The 22102-nt window shown below is 40.8% G+C and overlaps 1 protein-coding gene across 1 annotated transcript in view; it reads right to left on the bottom strand.

Moving 5' to 3' along the window:
* Positions 1–22102, bottom strand: part of LOC133446041 (receptor tyrosine-protein kinase erbB-4-like) — a 377138-nt gene that overhangs the window by 136579 nt on the left and 218457 nt on the right. Inside the window, exon 4 of the mRNA XM_061723735.1 lies at positions 90–221. Within this exon, the coding sequence (XP_061579719.1) occupies positions 90–221 (132 nt within the window). The remainder of the gene's footprint in view (positions 1–89; positions 222–22102) is intronic.

Raw genomic sequence — 22102 nt, 5'->3', positions numbered from 1 at the left:
TTTCCGAGTCCCACATGAACCTTGAAAATACCACATAAACTTATAGGCGCCATTTGTTACTTTGCCCGTGTCCTTGTTGGCTTACTTACATGTGACACTGCTGTTGGTAGGCACCACCAGAGGATGGACTCGTGGGTTTTTGACAATATCCTGCCAATGGATTGTATCTGCATGGCAGAGGAACTTGTTCTGGTCAACATAAACACCTCCATTGAGAATCTCTGTGGAAAAGAGCAAAAGTACACAGTCAAATTAGATTTCCAAGGGCTTTACACATGTTCGCTTGCTTTTGTGCGCAAGATTCGCCGGTTTCAGCACTCATGTTACTATGACTTGATTACGCGCTGAGTGGCGCACCATAAGTATCATCAACACGGGACATGGTCAAACTCTTCATGTTCAAGTTAAAATAATTAACATAGTCAAGCACTAGAATGGACAATCACTGTTCTTTCATTTCCATATGGGGGGTTGGGGGGGTGCTGGACTTTTAGATTGAGCACTTAACCTTGAAACACACAATCTAAAAATGGTTGTTATGGTGAGGAAGGAAACCCAGAGCCGTGTCACATCCCTGTTATTACAACCTCTGAACTTTTCCCACTAGGTTGTTTTCCCTCATCCTTCATTTCCCATGCTGTGAGCAGACAGAATAAATCACCCTCCAATACCATCACAATATTAAATCCATTTGGGATTGAAGCCCACATAGCTTAATAGGTTTTTAATTTTATATTTCATCAAGGTGGGGATATATCTCGCTATCATAATTTGCCTTACCATGTCAAACCAATGATCATCAGGCTTAAAGGGAGGATTGATTCCTTTGCCACACACACACACACACACACACACACACACACACACACACACACACACACACACACACACACACACACACACACACACACACACACACACACACACACACACACACACACACACACACACACACACACACACACACACACACACACACACACGATACAGAGGGTGGTTTAGATTATTGCTGTGTAGAAGTTTAAAGAATGCTTAATCCTGATATTTATGTGAGAGACAAAGAGTGGAAGAGAGAAAGAGAGAGAGACAAATAAAGATGGCTGAAAGTCACAGAGAGACATATGATGAGGGAAAAAAGACAAAGTAAAGCCAAGTAGCAGATTTGCATTATTTACAGAGCTTGTGTGCTCTCTATCTCCATACAAACAGATTACTGACACGGGGCTGAAACTGATGAGACGCATAATCGCACATGAGCCGCCCTGCTAGCACCAAACAGTACCACCCAAACAAAATATCATCCCACAAAACCTCGATTAAATGATACTCCTTGGATAATAGGTGTTGCTGGTATTCCCACACAGGTCCCCATCCCCCAACTTCACTTCTCCGTCTCCGTGATTCTGCATGTGTGCTGAGGTTAGAGAGAAAAATTAATCCTGCAACACCACAGGAGGCATATCGCTCAACTAAGTAGAGGCTATGTCTCAAAATCAAATTGTTTTCACAATAGGATGCTACCAGCAAAGTAGGACAACAGACAACCCAACTGACAAAGGAAGGTAGTAATTATGACAAAATGCCAGCAGGACTTCTAAATCTCGCTTCAGGGAGATATATGTGCTGTACGTTGAGCAGGAATTACCATAATTTATCCTGACCGGTGGCTTTCTAATTGGGGCAACTCAAAGACACACATGGTGATGTGTGTGGGAAAAAAAGAACACCAGAATAAAGATAAAAATGAATTAAAGGAAAACAAATATTATTATTATCATTATTATTATTATTATAAAGAGTACATTTTATTTTCAGCCCCCATTTTTACTCAATTACTTATGGTCACCTTACAAGACCCAAGATAAATAAAAAACTAAATTCAGAGAAAGCATTTGAATTGAGTCATTTCCCACTGATCCTAATGTGATATTCCAACGTGTAGCGGTTGCAGGGTTGGGAACCTCGAGGGAATTCGTTCCTACTGAAATCTGACTGGCCCCTGACCTGTTACGTACCTGTCCTTTGTCCGAGAGGGAGATTATTTTTATGTGGATGTAATTCCATGTTGAAACATGGCAAATAAGAATGTCCTCCGTTAAGACCACCGTTGAGAAAGCTGGGAAACTCATGTTTGTTTTATGTTTGCTGGTGTTAATGGAAAATCCCTTACTGTTATTGAATATTTAATTGGTAAGTTTTAAATCCCTATGGTGTTTCTCAGTTGTGAAGAATATTTACCTAAATGCTTTCACCTAGTTCAAGTCTGACAAACATTAAATTAAGAAGCAGCAGATTAAGCTAGTTATAAATTAACAGCAATCTGTATTAAGACATGAAAATTAACATTTTGTAGTCAAAAATAAATCTAATGTTAATCCAGGTGCTTTTACTGCTATGCGGAGTATCTTGTGTTGTGTGTTTCAAATGTTTGAAAGTGTTTTAACAATGCAAATTAAAGGTACATTTAAACTTGGTAAGGGCGTTTACTGTCAAGTTTCTTTCTTTTTTCTTTAATTAAACAAATTTTTTGAACTGCTGACGTGTATAATCACTTTAGAGAATTTAAAGGTATTGTGACATAATTTTTAACATGCTTTTAACACTATTAAAAGTCTTGGCCAACATCCCTCAAATGTGTCTAAAAGAGTGTAACAAGAAAAACTTCACTCCAGAACCCCATTCCTGGCTTTTTATTACAGTGTTTTTTTGCGCCGTGAAAAATGCTTCCTTTTCTCCCTTTCCTGTCAATCATTGCCCCGCTCCTCCTCCAAACCTCCTCCAGCCATACGCTCACAGCGGCGTCGGAGAGTTAAGCCGGGAGCGACAGGCGAAGCATGCACGGAAAAGCAGCAGGGAGAACCACAGCAAACAATCATAAAAATAAAGCCATGTAAGCAGCAGTGCCCCCTTATCTTAAGTCCAGTCAGTGGCCGCGGGTCTTCTTAGCAGTTTTCCTCCGGTGATTAGAACAAAAGAGGCTCTAAACAGCTCCGTGTTAAGCCTGATTTATGGTTCCGTGTTAAATCGACGCAGAGCCTACGCCGTAGGGTTCAGCGTACGGTGTAACGCGGAACCATAAATCAGCCTTTATGGCGCGCTGGAGAGGAGAGGAGGCAGGGAGCTGGGTGGAGGGGGCGGTGATTTAGCGGGCCTTGACGTCACGGCCCGCCACCAAACCAGATGAGCCGTTTTTGCATAGTTATGCGGAAAATCCCAGAAAGCACACAATACACTGAATGTTAAAAGTTCGTTGTTTTTTGGGTGTAATTGATGTCAAGACACCCAACAAAACACAAAAAAAAATCAAGAAAAATGTGTTTTTCATGTCACAATACCTTTAAGGGATTGTGCACACGGAAATCAAAGTTTTGCACAAAACAAAGATTAACAGAAAAAACTAAATCAATATATTAATCTCTTTTCAAGTAAATGAAATATGGTTCCACGCTTTCCAAACACTGTTTTCTGTATTGACCATTTTTCTGTATTACACTATATTCTATTCTATATACACTGTTGACCATAACATTTCAATATTTATACAGATCAGTAATCACCTTTGACCAGGTACAATGATAACATACTGAATCCCAGGCAAAAAAAAGTGTTTTGGACTATAGACATTCACTCTGTTGTCCTTTTTCTGCTGAAATTCTGTTTACACTAAAGCGTTTTCAGAATTAGTTGTATAATTTTCAATGAAATTTGACACAGAACTTCCGCAGGCTATGCCTCATTCAACGCAGCTGGCAATATGCCAGAGGGCTTGCACTAGGACAGGACGGACACAAACAAGCCCACATTGCTGATTTGCTTGGAATATAGTGCGGTATGTAAAATCCTCAAACATCATTAAGAACAGGGTCATTTGAGGCCCTGGATATCTCCAGAATGACCACTACAAACTACCAGACGAGATGATCTGCAGCTTATTTATCTGTGCCGTTGAAATCGTAAAATGCAAATGAGCTGACTCCATTATTTGTGGAGAAGACACCATGGAATCAGGATTTCCCAACAAGCTATAAATCAAAGATTGCTTCAGCATGGTTATTAACCAGGACGAAAGAACACGTATCTATGCGTAACTGTTCAACACAAGGTTGCCCCTCTTCCCTGGCCTAGGGAGAAGAGAGGATTGGATTTGGGCCCCCACGACACATTGTCTTTATGGATCACAACTGCTATATCCATAGATCATAGATTGTTGAGAAGGGTTAATTTAGGTGTCACCTAAATGATTCTATGGGTATATGTATACACACATACAGTATACATATATATATATATATATATATATAGATTGCAAGACGACAACCCAGGAATACATAAGACACCTGCAGTGAGATAATTTCTTGAGGCAGATGGGGTGCAGCAGATCCCATCGCCTGCTTTCTTCCCTGGTATAAACCCGATGAAGCATGCCTGGGATGCTTACATTCTAAGATGGCGCTGCGGACGGCTGCCTCGGCGTGTTGGTGCGTGCTGTTTTTTTTTTGTTTTGTTTTGTTTTGCAATCATCAGATGATTTATTCCCTATTCTTCTTCCCTGGAAATTTTGGACGTTCAGGTCAAGGGTGCGCCGACCTTTGCTCACAAAGTGAAACACCGGAGGAGAGAGAAATGAGCCGGTGCACTTGTGCGCTCTCGCCAGTGTGGATTACGCACACTGTTACAAGGAATAATTCTCTCTAACGTGCATTCACTGTCACGAGCTTCCTAAACATAAGACAGCTTGTTAAACGCCCGACCAGACAGGAGAATATTCTGGATTACTGTCAGGGATGCTTATTACGCCGTCCCCCGGGCTGCAATGGTCCACCTGATTCCTGCTTACAGGCAGAAACTAATGGCACTTTTCCACTAGTACCTACTCAGCCCGACTCGGCTCCAATCGGTTTGGCACTTTTCCACTAGGGGTCTACCCGTGCCGAGCAGATACTTTTTCTGTAACTACTCTGCCGCTTAGAACCTCCAAAGTGGGCTGAGTCATCACACTACATGCCGCCGATTGGTCAGGGGGTTGGGAGTCAGACGTCTGAGTCAGGATGTGGACATCAGCGAAAGAGCAACTGACGGCGGCCTCTTGTTCATTTTATTCGACAGGCAATGGCAGTGGATCATGTTTCGTGATCCAACTCTGAGGTGCAGATGTTCATAAACCTGGTGGCTGAGGAGAGAATTAAAAAGGGATGTAGACGGGCGATAAGGAACGAAAAGATCTACCAGGAGCTCTGTCACTTCATAGCTGCTCGCGGCTACCAACAGACTTTTCAGCAGCGCCGAGACAAACTAAAAAAAATTAAAAAGCGTTGCTGCTTAAAGCTTCTCTCACTCTCATTTTTTAACTTGATATCGACCAAGTCACAGACCCAGCAGCACATATATCATCTACTCCATGTTCTACATCTTTAGTGTTGTTGTCTTCTTCGTTTAGATCACACAATCAAATATGTCACAACAGCTTCGCTCCAACCCTCCTACTTCTGCTCCAGGTACTGGATTGTTATGGAAAAGAAACTAGGCCGAGTTGAGTCGAGCTGAGCTGAGATGAGTAGAGCTGAGTAGCTACTAGTGGAAAAGTGACATAAAGCTCTGCAAACCTGTAGTGAGGACGGCAAGGAAGTGGACCAGTGAGGCTGTGGAGGATCTCCGGGTGTGTTTGGACTGACTGATGTGTTCAGGGCTGCTACCAACTGTCTGGATGAGTACACAGAGGCTGTGGCATCATACATCAGCTTCTGTGAGGACTGCTGTCTTCCATCACGCACCAGTTACAACAACGACAAACCCTGGTTCACAGCCAAACTCAGAAGGTTAAGGTTGGATAAGGAAGAGGCCTTCAGGAGTGAGGAAAAAGACAGATTCAAAGAGGCAAAGTACAAGTTTAGCAAGGGGCTAAAACGACCGTAGTCTGAGAAGCTCCAGCACCAGTGCTCAGCCAACGACTCTGCGTCTGTCTGGAACTACAAGCCTGAAGGCCCTCACCCCATGAATGACCAACGCTTCGCCAACAACCTGAATGAGTTCTACTGTCGCTTTGACAGACAAAGAGAAAATCCTGTGACCATCCCCCACAACACCTCTCAACAGTTCCAGCTTCAGTTTACCAGATCCCCCACTTCAGCAGGGCCCTGGGCACGTCTACCAATACCTACCTTAAAAGCCCACCCCTCCTCCTTCACCCACCTCAGTGACTACTCTTTCCATCCATGAGAGAGACGTCAACAAACTCTTCAGGAGACATAACCCCCAGGAAAGAGCAGGAGCAGATTCTGTCCGTCCATCTACTTTGAAGCACTGTGATGATCAGCTGTCTCCAGTGTTCACATACATTTTTAACACCTTACTGGAGACATGCCCCCTGCCAACCTGCTTCAAGGCCTCCATTACCGTCACTCTGACCTTTGTGGTTATAAAGTCCTTGGACCACCTTGTACTTTCACACCTGAAAGAGATCACTGACCCCCTCCTGGACCCCCTGCAATCTGCCTACAGAGCCAGAAGGTCTTCAGAACACATCAACCTGGCCCTTCACTACATCCTCCAGCACTTGGACTCTGCAGGTACCTATGCCTGGATCCTGTTTGTGGAAAAATGCAGCCTGCCAAGGAGAATGATGGTGCACTTGTATTCCTCCATCATTGAGTCCATCCTCACCTCTTCCATCACCATCTGGTATGCTGCTGCCACCGCTAAGGACAAGGGCAGACTGCAGGGTGTCATTTGGTCTGCAGAGAAGGTGATTGGCTGTAATCTTCCATCTCTCCAGGACCTGTACGCCTCCAGGACTCGCACCTCAGTCACAAACTCTTTCTGACACTCTCCTCTGTCAGGAGGCTGCAGTCCTCAGGACCAGAACCTCACACCACAAGAACAGTTTATTCCTATCCATTACTAGCCTTATCAACAGGGCGCAGAGCCCCCCTTAACACTGACTCTCCCCCTCCCCCCTTCCAGACCTACACGATATGTCAACGACGTAGCATCTCCAGACCCTCTGCGTTACATTAACGCACAGTCTCTATTTATCTAGATAAATAGATAATAGAGACAGACACACACACACACACACACACACACACACACACACACACACACACACACACACACACACACACACACACACACACACACACACACACACACACACACACACACACACACACACACACACACACACACACACACATATTAGGGCAGGATTAAAAAAAAAAACGCGCTTTATATAATTTCTGGCGCTCTACGGCACCCGTAGTTTGAGGAAAAGTATGGTGGACTGAAAGATGGAGAATGAAAAGGGACTTTTGAACGGCTAGTTCACTTTCAAAAACATGCCAGATGGTTCGCTGGACAGGACTAAAGTTATTTGCAAGTACTGTCGATTTGAAATGAATTACCATCGAAGTACGTCGAGTCTCAAAATACCACTTGCAGCCAAACACATGACCTATGCAGAGAGCCGCGCCGCACCCCCCCGGTCCCGTCCCCCCAGACAACGCTGGATAGATGTGAGGGAAGGAGGCTGGGTTCCTCACCTCAATACATTAGATGAGCAAAGAATCTGAAGTATTAGCTAAATATAGCCCAACTGCACTTTATAGGTTGAGTTACACTCCCTGCTGTTACATGTGCACTTTATTTGTTTGTGATTTAGTTTTTGTATCACCCTGTTTTGGGGGGTCCGCAACCCTGGGGGGGTTGCGGACACATTTGCTGCTGTTTTTTTCTGAACCATGTAATTCTTCAACAATACAGGCTTTTGATTCCTTTTCCGACCTGGTCTGAACAGGAGCAAAGAGATTGGGCTTCTTTACTTTAATAATTTTTTTTAAACTTTGTTTTGTTATTGATACATTAATTTAAGTGTCTTTAAAGGTTATGAAAAACATGTTTTCTCTTGCTTTAACATATATAAAGTGGTCTCCCCTCAGCCTGCCAACTCAGAGAAGGAGAAAAGCAACCAAATTCTGCAGTGGTGTACAGCCGCCCGGATGATCCGTCCAGTGTGATGTGGCTTCTACGAGCCATTCAGATTCTGCTCCCCTCGTTACGTAACGACTTACAGAGGTTGGCCTCCGATGCGTGAAACCACGCCGACAACTAACTTCGCCAGCCAGCTTCTGTCATTTTTTCGTAGCGGTGTATCGCGTCATTCAGGCAGCCAATCAGCACAGTGCCTCATTATCATAGCCCCGCCCACTCAGAATCCCGCATAGATAATGAGGTTAGAGAATGGGAAGATAAAAACATGGCTCAGAGGCTGAATTTCTAATTTATTTAGCAAAAAAAAATCAAAAGCTTGTTTTTAAGACATTCAAGGCCTTTTTAAAATAGGTATTTGATGCCATAATAGGTCCCCTTTAAGTTACTTACCGCTAAAAAATAACATATGGGTAACTGTTCTTTTTTTAGCTGCAATATCAAGATTACCAATACTTATTACCTTACACTCACTATTCTGGAAGAGCTTGGAAGAGGAATTTTGTTCATCAAAAGGTATCTCGTTAATTCAGAAAAAATTAAAATTATACAAATTGCCATCAATAAAAAAACTAAAAAGGTTTATTTCAAAGCTTCTTTTTCTATCTATTTTTCAAGTGAAAGCGAGTAGGCATCATAGGCAACATATACATCAATGTATCAACATCACATCTTCACCTGTGCAATTCTTATTATAAATCACCTTTTTTTAAGTATTCCATTTTAATTTATTAACAAAAGCACAGAGAAAATCTACACACACACACACAAAAACCCCAAACTCCACGGAAATGTGATCTTGTTGTGATTTCTATAACAATATGTGACTTTTTACAATTGTGTGGACTGAAGCCACTTAGTTGGCTTCAGATAGTGAAGCACCTGGTTAAAGTTTTATCAACAAAGTGCTTGGTTTACCTCAGAAAACAAAACGATCTAGCGTCATAAAAAATGTAATGGACTGAAAAGTTTTTGTGCCTTTTTCCAATTACAAAGGTCATGTCTTTCCATATCCAATTTTTTTTTTTTCTTTTAACAGAATAATCATTTAGATACAATTTGTCCAAATCGTATCTAAATTTAACCAAAAAAATTGATTAAAATGATAGAGATGACAGGTGCAGATTAAGCCTAGTCCTTCTAAAAATCCACAATCACCTGTTTGTCAAGGAGCAAACGTTGACTCCATCTAAAGACCACACCATCCTTGGTTCTCTCACATACTGTATAGTGCACTGCATTCAGATATGATGAAGATGCAGAACTGTTATTGGCTGTGTGACATAGAAATGACAAGATCCTAGAAAACAGTTCAGTCAGCTACCTGCTGCTACCTGGTCCACGACAGCTTTATTTTCTACGGTCTCCCTCGTCAAGATATGAATGAATTAGACTCGACACAATGATAACATGCAAAATTCATGTTGGTTTTGCTTCCAATGGAAGGGGAATGCTTGGTTAGCATTTGTTGCAAGTGTGCAAGTGATGGCCTGAGGGAGATCAGTGGTTAAATCCTGTTGATGATTGTTTAGTGGGTGGAGAAAATGTCTTAATTAGTTTGTTCACGTGGCTATAGTGCAGCTCATTTCTCGGAAATACCCCCTCCTCTCCTTAAATTTCCCGAGAGCAAATCCAAGCATCTCTGAATGCCGGCATGGCTTCAAAAGGCAGAACAATCTCCTATATCAGGCAGCATGAGTATTGGAGGAAAACAATATGAAATGCAGGGAAGCAGAACAAATGCATGCAGGCAATTATTTTGATGGTAAGTGCTTGGTGTGCTTTTTTTTTTCCTTCTCGCTTTATTGCCATGTGAGGATGAGTGTGATTAAGATAGGGAGACCAATAGCAAGCTAATGATCAGAGGAAACACCATTAATGACTTTTTTGTGAGTGGACTAATAAGTGTTATGTGGACTGTTAAATAAAGAAACGTGTGAGACAACAACGATAGTATATTAGATGGCTGATTTGTGCTGGTGTTGAAGGATTGCAATATCAAAACATCCCTCGACAGAGTGTATTGTTCATAAGTAGATCCATGTTATGAACCTCCATCAACACACAGAAGAAACCACATTTATCTCAGACATTATTTTACAAGACTGCAAGCTATCCTTACATGGTTTAGACGAATGATCTTATAATGATAGTATCAGATATGGGTATTTGTACTTGTTATGATTTTTTTTATCTGTTGGTTTGACGTTGTCTGAAGTGCTTGTGATTATGAAAGGTGTTTCATGTAGAATCCAAATAAATATTTTGGAATGTGCCTTCTTTTTTGAACGATTAAAACAGATTACTTCACAGATGGTTCGAGTGAACCATCTGGTATATCAGGTTTAGTTACAGTTGTAAGTAAGATGGACAGAGAGACAGACAAGCAGCAAGAGATTTAGAAAATACAGTCTAACAGTCTGCCAATTACTGAAGATGGACAAGATTCACTTGAAAATACAGACAATTCTTCTTCCCTCTAGCACTGCAAGTGGGGATTTTATCCTGGGCCTCTTTTGAAACGTCTCATCGCCAGAGAGCTTTTGGTTTCTTGCCCGTGTTGTTATTAACACCGTAGAACGCTGGGCAGAAACACGCAAAACTGAAGGAAAACGAGGCTGTATTCTGGGTAGAAGAAGTTTAATACTCAGGGACGGCTCTTGCTGCATGGCCCAAGAACAGCAGAAAGTTGTAGGCTGCTGTAGTGAGATTGTCAGGGATCCAAAAAGAAAGAGATGAGTGTACACCTACAGGAAAAATGTTCAATATGTGGAAGGAAGCGTGTGCCAAAAAAAAAAAAAAAAAAAAGCAATCAGACATACACACACTGTTCAGAAATGGCAGTAATGAGGACTTCATTACCATATCTGCCTTGAGCATCAATTAAATTACCTGCTTGTTTTATCAGTTGGCATGTAACCGGAGGCCCATTAATCTCAATCTTTACATGCGACCTGGTCAAACGTAGGTGGAGAATGCCAGTACAATCTAAACCTCGCCTCTGCAATTCCTATTATGAATCGCTTGAGAAAAAGAATCAATAGAGGTACATCATAGCTTAACAGTGAAGGAGAAGTGAGCAACTCTTTGATGAAGCTAAGAGAGCTGATCAGGAAGAAAATATACAGTATTTTGTTGCTGTAAAACATCATGGAGGTCTGTCACGTGTGCTGGAACTATCAAGTCCATTTACAAGTAAGCCGTTTTAGGACTTGCAGATCCATTATATAAGAGTATGTTCAAATCAAATGACGGATTGGTACTCTGATGTATCACTGTAATAATAAGATTAGCAAATCAAAACACTTCACCAATCAGAGCATTTGAGGGTTTCATCACCAGTCCATAGGTTTTCGTAATGCAGTCGAGTTCCTTTGTATCAGAAACACAATAGCAACTGAGGCAGGACTTATCTTCCACTAAGTGTGAAAAAGCAGATTTATAAAAGTATTTTAGTAAAATAACCTATTTTAAGGCAAGCCACGGTTTCCTAACAGTCACCAATGACCTTTAAAAATATTTGTTTCCCATGACACACGTGCTGTTGCCACAAATGCAACCTTGATATATATATATATACACATTATATATTTTCAGATGCTCACGTTGCCACAAAAAACTACCCCAACTGCTGTGCTTTGAGCTGCTTGTTTTATAAAAGCTGATGCTAGGTCAGCAAATCTGTGCTCTTTGTTATCTAAGATGATCTAAAATTTCATAGTACCTTACAGGTTCATCCTCGTGCACTATGGAAGTACAGTGTGGTAGAGCCCGATGTGCGTTTAAATGTGTTCACTTCAGGTGAAAGACAAAAGTACTTGAGAAATGTTTCCTTTTTTGTGAATAATGTATGTATTATACAGAAACACATGAGGGAGGAGGGAGGGATTAGAGAAATAGAGTACCAGTTCATCCGAGAGTAAGAAGTGTGTGAGGGTCTGTGAAAGTACTGTCTAAGTTGTGGAGTATGAGTTTATTTCACATTTGTCTTTAAGATGGCTGCATAGTGAAACATAAATGAATTATTATCATTGCCTACCTATTAAGTTATGATACACATTCTTAAAGTTTTTCTGAATTATCTATCCATCCCTTAACTACTGCTTATCCAAGTTCTGGTCAAAGGGGCAGCAGCTTAAGTGGGGCAGCCTTGACCTTCCTCTTCCCCAGCCACCTCCTCTAGATCTTCCAGGGGAATACGAGGTGTTCCCCAACTAGCGGAGATATAATCTTTGGTCTATTAATCTCTCAAGCGTGTCCTAGGTCTGCCAGAGGGCCTCCTCCCGATTGGACAAGATTGGACCTGCAGCGAGGTTTCCAGGAGACATCCTAACTAGATATCTAAGCTGGATCGGGTATTCCCTCAATCTGGAGGAGCAGCAATCCCAGTGGAGGGAATTCCTTTCAGAGGCTTGAACCTTTGATTTAGTTCTTTTGGTGACTTTTGTTTTTGTCCAAATCAAATCAAACTGTATTTATATAGCACTTTTCATACACAAGTAACGCAAAGTGCTTTACATATTAAAATCAACATAGAAAAACTCACACACTCATGGTTAAAAACACACATCTGGTCATTTCCACACACATCCTCACTTTAATACCCACACAATACACATACACCGCCCCTCACCCACATAGACATAATAAATAAATAAATAAATAAATAAATAAATAAATAAATAAATAAATAAATAAATAAATAAATACCTGGCTTGACGCTGAGGTGAGAAATGATATCCTCCACACCAGGAGCCCCCCCACCAAAGACCAATGAGGGCATCACCACGGGGTAATTACCCAGACCCAATTACAATAAATAATTGAAAAATAAGTAGTTAAAATAATAATAATAACTAGCTAAACTAAAAATGAAGGTGTTTAGCCTCTTTTTAAAAATGTCAACAGTCTCTGCGGCTCTGAGGTTCTCTGGTAGGCTGTTCCACAGATGAGGACCGTAGTAGTGGAACGAGGTCTCGCCAATCTTCTAACTTCAGGAACAATAAAAAGGACTGTACCAGAGGACCTCAGGTTCTGCCAGGGCTCATAATTTAAAAGCGGATCAGATATGGGTGAAGGTTAGGAGCATTTACATTGACTGGTAAACAGAGCATCTTCCCTTTTGGCTCACCCATCTCTTCACCACAACAGACCAGTACACAGTCTGCATTCCTGGAAATGTCAAACCGATTCCCACTCTATTAATCCCTCACTCATGAACAAGAGCCAAGATACTTTAACTCTTCTACTTGAGGCAGCACCTCAGTCTCAGTCCAGAGAGGGCATGACCCATGGTCTTAGATTTGGAGTTTATAAAAAGTTGTCAGTGAATACACAGTTGGGTGTCTAAGAAATGACCAAACGAAGCCAATCAGTTGGCTTCGTTTAACATCAAAGTTGCTAAACTAGTGTGTCCAATCAAAAAATTCATATTAGAAAATTCCCACATGACACAGTCAAAAAATCTCGAGAAGCAAAGCCAATGTACTGAAGATATTCCGGTTTGAATGTCTCTCATGGATTGGGCTCCAATAACACAGATCTTACATTTCCAAGACCTAACATTGATTTTTTTTTTTCTTTTTAAATCATCGTGATCTTGAAAGTCCCACAATTCTTTAAAAAGCACAGCAGGCTACAACTGAAAATATTGTTAAAGGGTCTGAGGCACAAAGCAAAACTGGTAGCAAATCTAAATGTACAAAGGCATACACTCACCCCACAGGCAAGAAAGTCTAGATCTATTTTAGATTCAGAACCACTGCAGGGCCCATGTGAGGTTTGTCACCACATCTAATAACTTGTATTTCTAATGAGTCATGCATACTTTTATATCTAGCAGGCTTGACTAATAGAATATTCCAAGATGCTCTCTACCTTTTACTTCAAGGGACTTCAATAATAAAATCAATTTGGTACTGTATTAAAAAATAACTTCCTTAAAATAAGTTCCAGAGTTTGGCATATCCCACATCACTGGATCACAAACTTCATATCAAGTGTAAAGTCAATAAACCTCCCAGAGGAAGGACATGCAGTTCTCACACTTGTAATGCATTTGGAATGGTGGTACCCATTCATGTGTAATTGCACTTTTTATGTGTTTAACTATTGACCTGAAAAGAACAACTGGATTATTTGAACACATAAAAGTGCTTCAGCGGGGTTCACCAGAGAGATTTCAGGGGTGGGATCCGCTGCCTCCGAACATGCTGCGGTCAGGACCAGGAGTGTCTGTGTGTGTGTGTGTGTTTTACAAAGAACAGGGATAAAAATGTGACATTGGAAATAAAATAACAGTAAAAAGAAGCTTTTAAAAAAGACAAATGTGCAGCCATGACTATATTATTACTTCTTAACTACATGGTGGATGTATGATGCTCTCTAGCAAGGCACTTTTGTGTCTGAGTCTAAGGCACCTTTGCATTTAATGTACATAACGTTTAACATGGTGACCAACACTCCTGGGTGAGTCACAGCAGCAGTACACAGCATCATTCATACAGATTTTTGGTCAAATGAGCTAATTCTCTGTATCTCAGAGCAAAAACAAAAGAATTAGAAACTGTTATCTCATCCTTAGTGCGTGCCTTTAATTTTTGTTCAAACATTGAGCTCTATTCAAATGTGCGGAAAGATTTAGAATATTTACATTTTCCTGAGAGTGCTAGGGGTCGTGTGCAACATTGGAATTATAATTGGAAATGGAGGGGATGGGAGAAGTAACAGCATTCGAAATGAAAGGGATCGACTCGATCTTCAATTTATTACCAAGCCATCGAATCCTGATATGGATCATTTAATAGATTAAGCTTTTTTGTAGGATTTACCCAGGTGGGCTGCTCATGTTGACAGCAAGCCAAATATGTCTCCCTGCACATTCATATTGTTTTTTTTTTGTTTTGTTTTTTTCTTCATTTAACATAATAAAAAAATCTCAAGGTTGCTTTCAACAAATTGTTTTAGTTCATTCTCCTCATTGTACCTTCCCAGATGCATGAGATATGCATCAGTCCCATGCTATTCCACCATGGGGTCGTTAACATGGAAAACATCTGAACCAAAGTCTTACCTTGAAAGTGGGAAAATTGACTCGGGAGAACATGCTTTGGAAGACAAGAGGACGCAATTTGGTTTGTCTACCAACGGAAAGGAGAGCCAGCATACGCAATGACTTTAGATATGATTGCTTTTCCACAAGTGGGCCCCAACACCTTTGAAAAAGATGGAGGGAAATTTCAAGTAAGTGTTATCTTTAAATGAACCAAAAAAACTGAAGTTAGAGGAAAACCAGTCTCGCATGAAAACAGATTAAAACGGCATTCCATTACACAGCACTGGAAGTATTGTTCTATTATTGAACTTACAATTGTGAGATTTACCTTCCACCATAACCACAGCTTGTACATGTAGAATATACAAGCCTCTGGGTCAAGATGGATGCATTATCTGTAAAATGCATGGCTTCAGAACACATGCAGGGACTTTATCCGTACTCAACAACATGGATATTTGGATGGGAAACACACTTTGGCCTGTGACTGGTGACACCTCCCTAAATCCAAGAGGTACCACTTCAAAGACAAGAATACTTCCTGAAATGCTATATTATCTTAATCAACCTGTCCTCTGTGTACTCAGCTATTTGCCTCGTGAAATCTGGGATAAACTCCAGCCCCCCTGCATCCCTTAACAAGATGAAACAGGTTTATGAAATGGACGGATGGATGTTGTCCCAATGCACGCAATTTATCTTTTGCATCAATCTGAAGGAGAAATGTTTAAATCTTTTCCAAGGTATAGTACATGTCATGGGGATGTTAGCCATAGCCCCCATCCTGCAAACGCCCGCCTCTACTTCACCGAGATAATTGCATTCGCAGGCTGCTGATTAAATTTGGCCCACCCCTCATGCAATTGTTTCCTACGAGTCTTTATGAAAAATGGCTGAGATTTAGGGATTATGGAATTATATCCGAGCAAGGCGAAGCATCTGCTTAAACATGAGAAGAGAAAAAATAAAATCATGACAGAACAGTTGTGGGGGTGTGGGGCTATATCCTTGCTTATTTTCAACTTGAGCTGAGATAAAATCCTGGTAATCTTAGCCTTATGGATGAGATGGAGGAGCAGGGGAACAGAATCATATTACAATACCTTGAGATAAAACAAATCTCCAAGCAAGAAAGAAAAACAAAACCGAGAAAACAAATTAGAAGACGTACAAAAAAAGTAAGACAAAAGACTGTCAAGGCGACATACGAGCAAGTGATTAAAAAAACTGAGAAAAAGGTAAAAGGACCTTCAATCGCTGCTGCTGAGGGCCACTTAGCTTATCAAGGCTGATGTGTGATCAGACTGCCAGCTGAATTAAAATGAACCACACTCCACAGACTGGACAAAAGAAAGCAAGGTCTGAGAGAGGCAGAGGAAAAGAGAGGGAAAGATGGAGAGACTCAGAAAAGGGAGTGCATATCTTACCACAAGCATACCAAGTATGTTGTTTCACCAAAGAGGAAACTGGCTTTAGTCAGGGCATGGTTTGCTAAGACAACAACACATTACTGAGACCTTGTTTTCTCAGGTCTACTGAGAACCAGGGAGCTTGAGAAACACACAAGAGACTGATGCTCTCACTCTATCCACACAGCTCATGTATGAACAATGCATTATGTAAAAGTCCACCCCAAAGACTTTAAACTGCAGAACATTTAATAAGCACACATCTCTGCCAAACTGAGTACATTATCTGCATTTATTGGCTGCATTATAAATATATGGATATTGGCTAGAAAAGTAATGTAGGTACCGATGGGTCAGTGCTGATGTGACACTGGAGCGCAGGTATTAGAATTTAAAAAACAGCTTGGCCCGCAACAAAGGACAGCGAGTGTGGTTTACATCTCGCGCCATCATGACATGACATTCAATAATCTTCCGACAGCACATGCTCAGTAAGGCAGTTTTGGTCCTTTATCCTACATCTCAAAGACACTAAAATAGTCATGAGGACTGACAGTAAATTCTGCAACACCGAACTCATTTTGAACTGCTTAAAATATTTTCAAAAAGGGCAAACCAACATTCACATCAACTTCTCACATTGACTGGCAGAGGAGGCTGAAGTGAGAAATGAAAGATGGTTTTAGCCTTTCTATCAAACTCCGTTCTCAGTACACAACTATTTCTGGTATTTTTAGTATGTGACACCAAGTGCGGCATCACCAATGCCTTCCAGGAGAGATTATCCTAAAAATGCATGCCATCATCCCAGTATTTAATGATTATGGTAACTCCTTCCTCTCTTAGAAAGTGGGCGCTTCATTGAGTTTGAGCCTAATCATTTGGAACAGTGATAAAGACTGGTCTTTGGCTTTTGCTCAGATAGTATTTTATTAGCATAACCTGCCCCTAGGAACACATACCAGGGGGAAAATGGGAAGATTGTGGCACAAAACATCCAATTGCCTTTGGGGAGTTGGCTTTCAAATCTCAACAAAAGTCTGCTTATTTTCTTTGGGAAATTAAATGGCCCCATCATTTAAGCTCAATAAAAGTAATTAAAACTAGAAGGAATATAAGTGAATAATCAAACAAATGCTGTGGAAATTGACACAAAAGTTTCAAGACCAATCTTTTAACATGGCTTTATGAATCTATTTCCACATTTTCTGTCTTATCTAAAGTGCTGTTCTGAAAAATAAGAGTCTCAGGCATGACAGAAGTCTATGACATCATAGATGGCTGCATTTTCGTGTGTAGTTATATGTTTTCCGTTTCGTGATCTGCTCAAATTTTTAGTAGAAAATTTCACTCATGAAAAAAGGTCCATTACACAGCAGAATTGCCAGAAAGACTAAAGCTGAAACGCTGACCTGGTGTAAAGTAAAAAACGTATGAGTTCTAACTGCAAGTGATGCACAAAATGTCTGTTTTGCATACATTTAACAGCAAAGATTAAAGGACCCACAGCTATAGTTAAGAGACAAACTTATATGGTCAAAAGTTTGGATGCCTCTCCCGATTAAATTTGAATGCCTGGGTGTGTCTCAACTTTTAAATTACACTTTAATACACGTATGATGTCATGCTTAGTGTTGCATACAAAACATCCAGCATATCTCTTTGGAGCCACGAGATGAACAAAAAAAGCCTTTTCATATCCCTTGACCCGGTACTGCTCCCATCAATAGATGTTCCACTTAACCAAGGCTTCAGCCTAAGTGGCAGAAATAAGCATATTAAATATTAAGCTGCCAAGGGAGCAAAGGGGAGGAGTCGAGCGGTTGGAGGGTAATGCGTGTGTGTCTGAGTGTGTGCGGTTATCTCTGCGTTGGCACTGGTGCAATGGTTTGCAATCTGATTTGGAAGCTGTGCTTCTTTTCATGTCATGTGGAATGTAGAAATTTCTGAATACCTCAAAGTTTTCCCAAAATGTTTTAATATGCAGTGTACCTTGTCGATATCTCAAATGCTCACAACTGAAGCGAAAATATAGATATTTTTCTTTCATCATAACACCTAAAAGCAAATTGGGTATAAAAAAAATAAAACAATTATGTTGTTTAAGTGCACAAAATTATATCAACAATAGTCTGACAGTCTAAGAAGATACAAGCACGCGTGCTTTACAAAATTGTTGATATTAATATCCTCGTACATGTATAATGCCTCCTATATGAAGCTTCATTTAGGCCTCATAACCAAGTTGATGGAATGTGACAGTTTTGTCAGATGCTTCTGAGACACGCTGAGCTGTCACTCAGCTCCCACTTTATTTTCTTTCCCACTCATTTTGTTCCACGTCTCGGATGGGCACAGAGTGCCTCTGAAATCAAAGAGGTGTCTAAAACACATTCTGGCCCTCAGAATCAAAGTAAAAACTGCATGTCAAGGCTGCACATCCATGCGCTGACATGGGGAAGCTGAAATGACAGCTAGTCAGTGAGAAAAACAGAACATGACAATCGCAGTGTGATTCATTTGAATGTCATCATGTCTCTGACACACATTTTCATAAAAATAAAAGAGTGACAGGAATCGAAGAATAAAGGAGAAGAAAAAAGGAAGGAGAATAATGAAAGGAGAAGTCCCTGTACACCACTGACAGGAGTGAAGGACTGGCTGATATTAAGATGTCCTACCAGTGCCAAAGAGGGAGGTCTGCAAAACAGAACAGCTCACAATAAATGATGGGATAAAAACAAGTCCTGAGCACAAGAGCAATAGAGGCGAGAGTCTACCACGCCAGACAAGGCACCATATTCAGACTGCGTAGAGTTTCCCTTGAGACGATCCAGCCCATAACAGAGTGCAAGATGCAGGCAGGGAGTGTGTGGAATACTTTACCTAGGTAGAAGTACACAGGCTCTTGCCACTAGAATTGCACAAAACCTAAACATTGTAAAGACAAACCTGTAATGGAAAGAACTACAATCGGAAATTAAAGCTGCAAGCAGCGATGAACGGCCCCTTGCGCATGCAATTTTCACCAATAAAGGTCAAGGACTCAGAACTAAGTCTGATGACACCACCCATGACTCTTTATGTCAAACCATTCAAAAGTTATTGCAGAAAATAGGAACTATCAAATATCAGATGAAGGGGGGGCACGCTTTTTGGCGTCTAGCGTCGCCACGGTAACGCTTTTGACTGAGAAAAGTAATGCGCATGGTCGCAGGATCGAGACGCATATTTTGATGTATAACACACCTTGGTGCACGTTACGGTTCGGGTGAAAAGAAGCGGCCGAAGAAATGGCATAAATTGCGCCAAAATTACATGATTAATTCAAAATGGCCGACTTCCTGTTCGGTTTCAGCCATGGTGCCAAGTAGGGATGTTAATAATTAATCGATTTTCGATTAATTGCCGTTATGAAATTACCCGATTAAAATTAACGATTACAATTAATCTATTTATTTATTTATTTATTTTTTTCGTTTAATTTCACCAGCTGGTATTACGCCCGGACCACATTTAATGCGACACAACCCGCTGCCGCCGCGGCGCGCACAGAAGAAAGAGACGGCAGATATGTTTGGTTTTAGTAATATCATGCTCAGGCAATGAGTCTGCAATGGCCCAGACGGGAGACACATGTAGCTCAGTGCTTAACTTTTATTTTTAATCCACTCTATATTCTTCTGGTTGTTCTCCGATATTAACCCCCTAAAGCCTGAATTATGGTTCCGCCTTAAATCGACGCAGAGCCGCCGCCGTAGCCTACGGCGTAGGCTCTGCGTCGTTGTAACGCGGAACCATAAATCAGCCTTCACCCGGTACATACATAAAACATCTGTCCCCGCTACAGTTTTAACTAAAAGAAAATGTGCTCCAATACAGCAGGTCTCATAATTTTATTTTGAACACTGCAGAAACTCTAACTTAAAACGTAACTAGAACTTAAAATTTGCTTGACACAAATGACACTATTATGGCTGCTGCTACTACTAATAGCCTTGAAGTGCACTTTATATTATATTCCTTGTGGTACAAAAATGTCTTTTTGTTACTTTTGTATCAAATAAATATTTGATTAAGGAATACATTAAAATGTCCTTTGTATTTTATATAAGCAAAAAAAATTATGTTTGTATCTCAGATGGGGGAAAAACGCTGCTTATCAACTAATCGATGATCGATCGATAAGGTTATCAACTATCAATTAATGAAATAATCGATAATTTGCATCCCTAGTGCCAAGAGACTTTTCTTTAAGTTGCGATATGATACAGGTGTGTACCGATTTTCGTGCATGTACGTCAAACCGTATTGTGGGGCTTGAGGTACAAAGTTTTCTAGGGGGTGCTGTTGAGCCATTAGGCCACGCCCATTAATGTAAACCATTAAATATCAAATTTTTCGCCAGGCCTGGCTTGCGTGCAAAATTTGGTGACTTTTGGGGCACGTTTAGGGGGGCAAAAAGGCCCTCATTTCGTCGGAAGAAGGAAAAAAAAAATTCTTACAGATACAATAGGGCCTTCACACTGTCAGGGCTCGGACCCTAAAAAAGTCAAATGTTGCAAAAAACTTCTTTTGAGTGTTCGGGTGATGGTTTTTCAGACATGTCAAAAGTATAATGGAGACACTTTTTTCGCATTTGCATGTGGCATGGTTGGTCAATACACAGCCATATAAAAATGTAGTTACCAACTATTTATTTCTATTTAACGACTTTGCTTTTGAAGAATCACTTGATGATCAATTATCATCTGCTGCCTTCATCTTTTTGCAGCAGCCTTAGTAGCGGTCGCAATTGTTTCTCCAAAAATGAAACTGTTTCATCGGTTCATCTTCTTACAAGTAAAGATCTTCTTTTTCTTTGTTTTGAACAGAAGTCTCGCAGGATGAGATTCTACAAGAGTTACGCTTATAAAAAGCACCTGTAAAAGTGAAAATAAAGTAGCTTTTCTTCTGTGCTTGATAGTTAGCATTTCCCTGTGTGAAAACCACTTACACCTTTTCTGTTGTAAGAGACACACTAGTAAAGTAAATTTTATTTATATAGCACCTTTCACAGACAATGGAATGTCACAAGGTGCTTCACACAAAAAATAAAGCAACATCTATAATAACACAAATAAAACACTACAATAAAAGTAGAAATACGATAAAAACAAGACAATACCGATAAAAGCTCCTAGAATAAAAGTACATAAAATCAACATGATGATCATAAAACAACCTTCTCACTACTAATGTTTAAAGGCTTGGAGAAACAGATGGGTTTTAAGTTTGTTGTTAAAAGCATCGAGCCTCGGTGCGACGGCCTGGAAGGAGCGATCTCCTTGCTCTTAAAGCGGGTACGAGGGACCATGAGTAGGCTCTGGTCGCATGATCTCAGCCTCCGAGATGGAATGTAGGGGCGTAGTAGGTCCTTGATGTGGGGGGTGGGCTGACCATGCAGAGCTCTAACAGTCAGGACCAGGAAGTTAAAATGAAATGGACGGGGAGCCAGTGAAGAGTTTTTAAAATTGGAGTGATGTGAGCCCTTCTATCAGAGAAGGTCAGCAGCCTTGCTGTAGAGTTTTGGAATTGCTGAAGACGAGCCAGTTCTTTCTTGTTTAAGCAAGAAAACAAACTGTTGAAGTAGTCCAAATGAGACGAAACAAAAGCA

The sequence above is a fragment of the Cololabis saira genome, chromosome 6 (genome assembly GCF_033807715.1).
Source record: "Cololabis saira isolate AMF1-May2022 chromosome 6, fColSai1.1, whole genome shotgun sequence".
Classification (NCBI taxonomy): domain Eukaryota; kingdom Metazoa; phylum Chordata; class Actinopteri; order Beloniformes; family Belonidae; genus Cololabis; species Cololabis saira.
The sequence above is the reverse complement of the archived record's forward strand: the minus strand, read 5'-3'. Positions and strand labels throughout refer to the sequence as shown.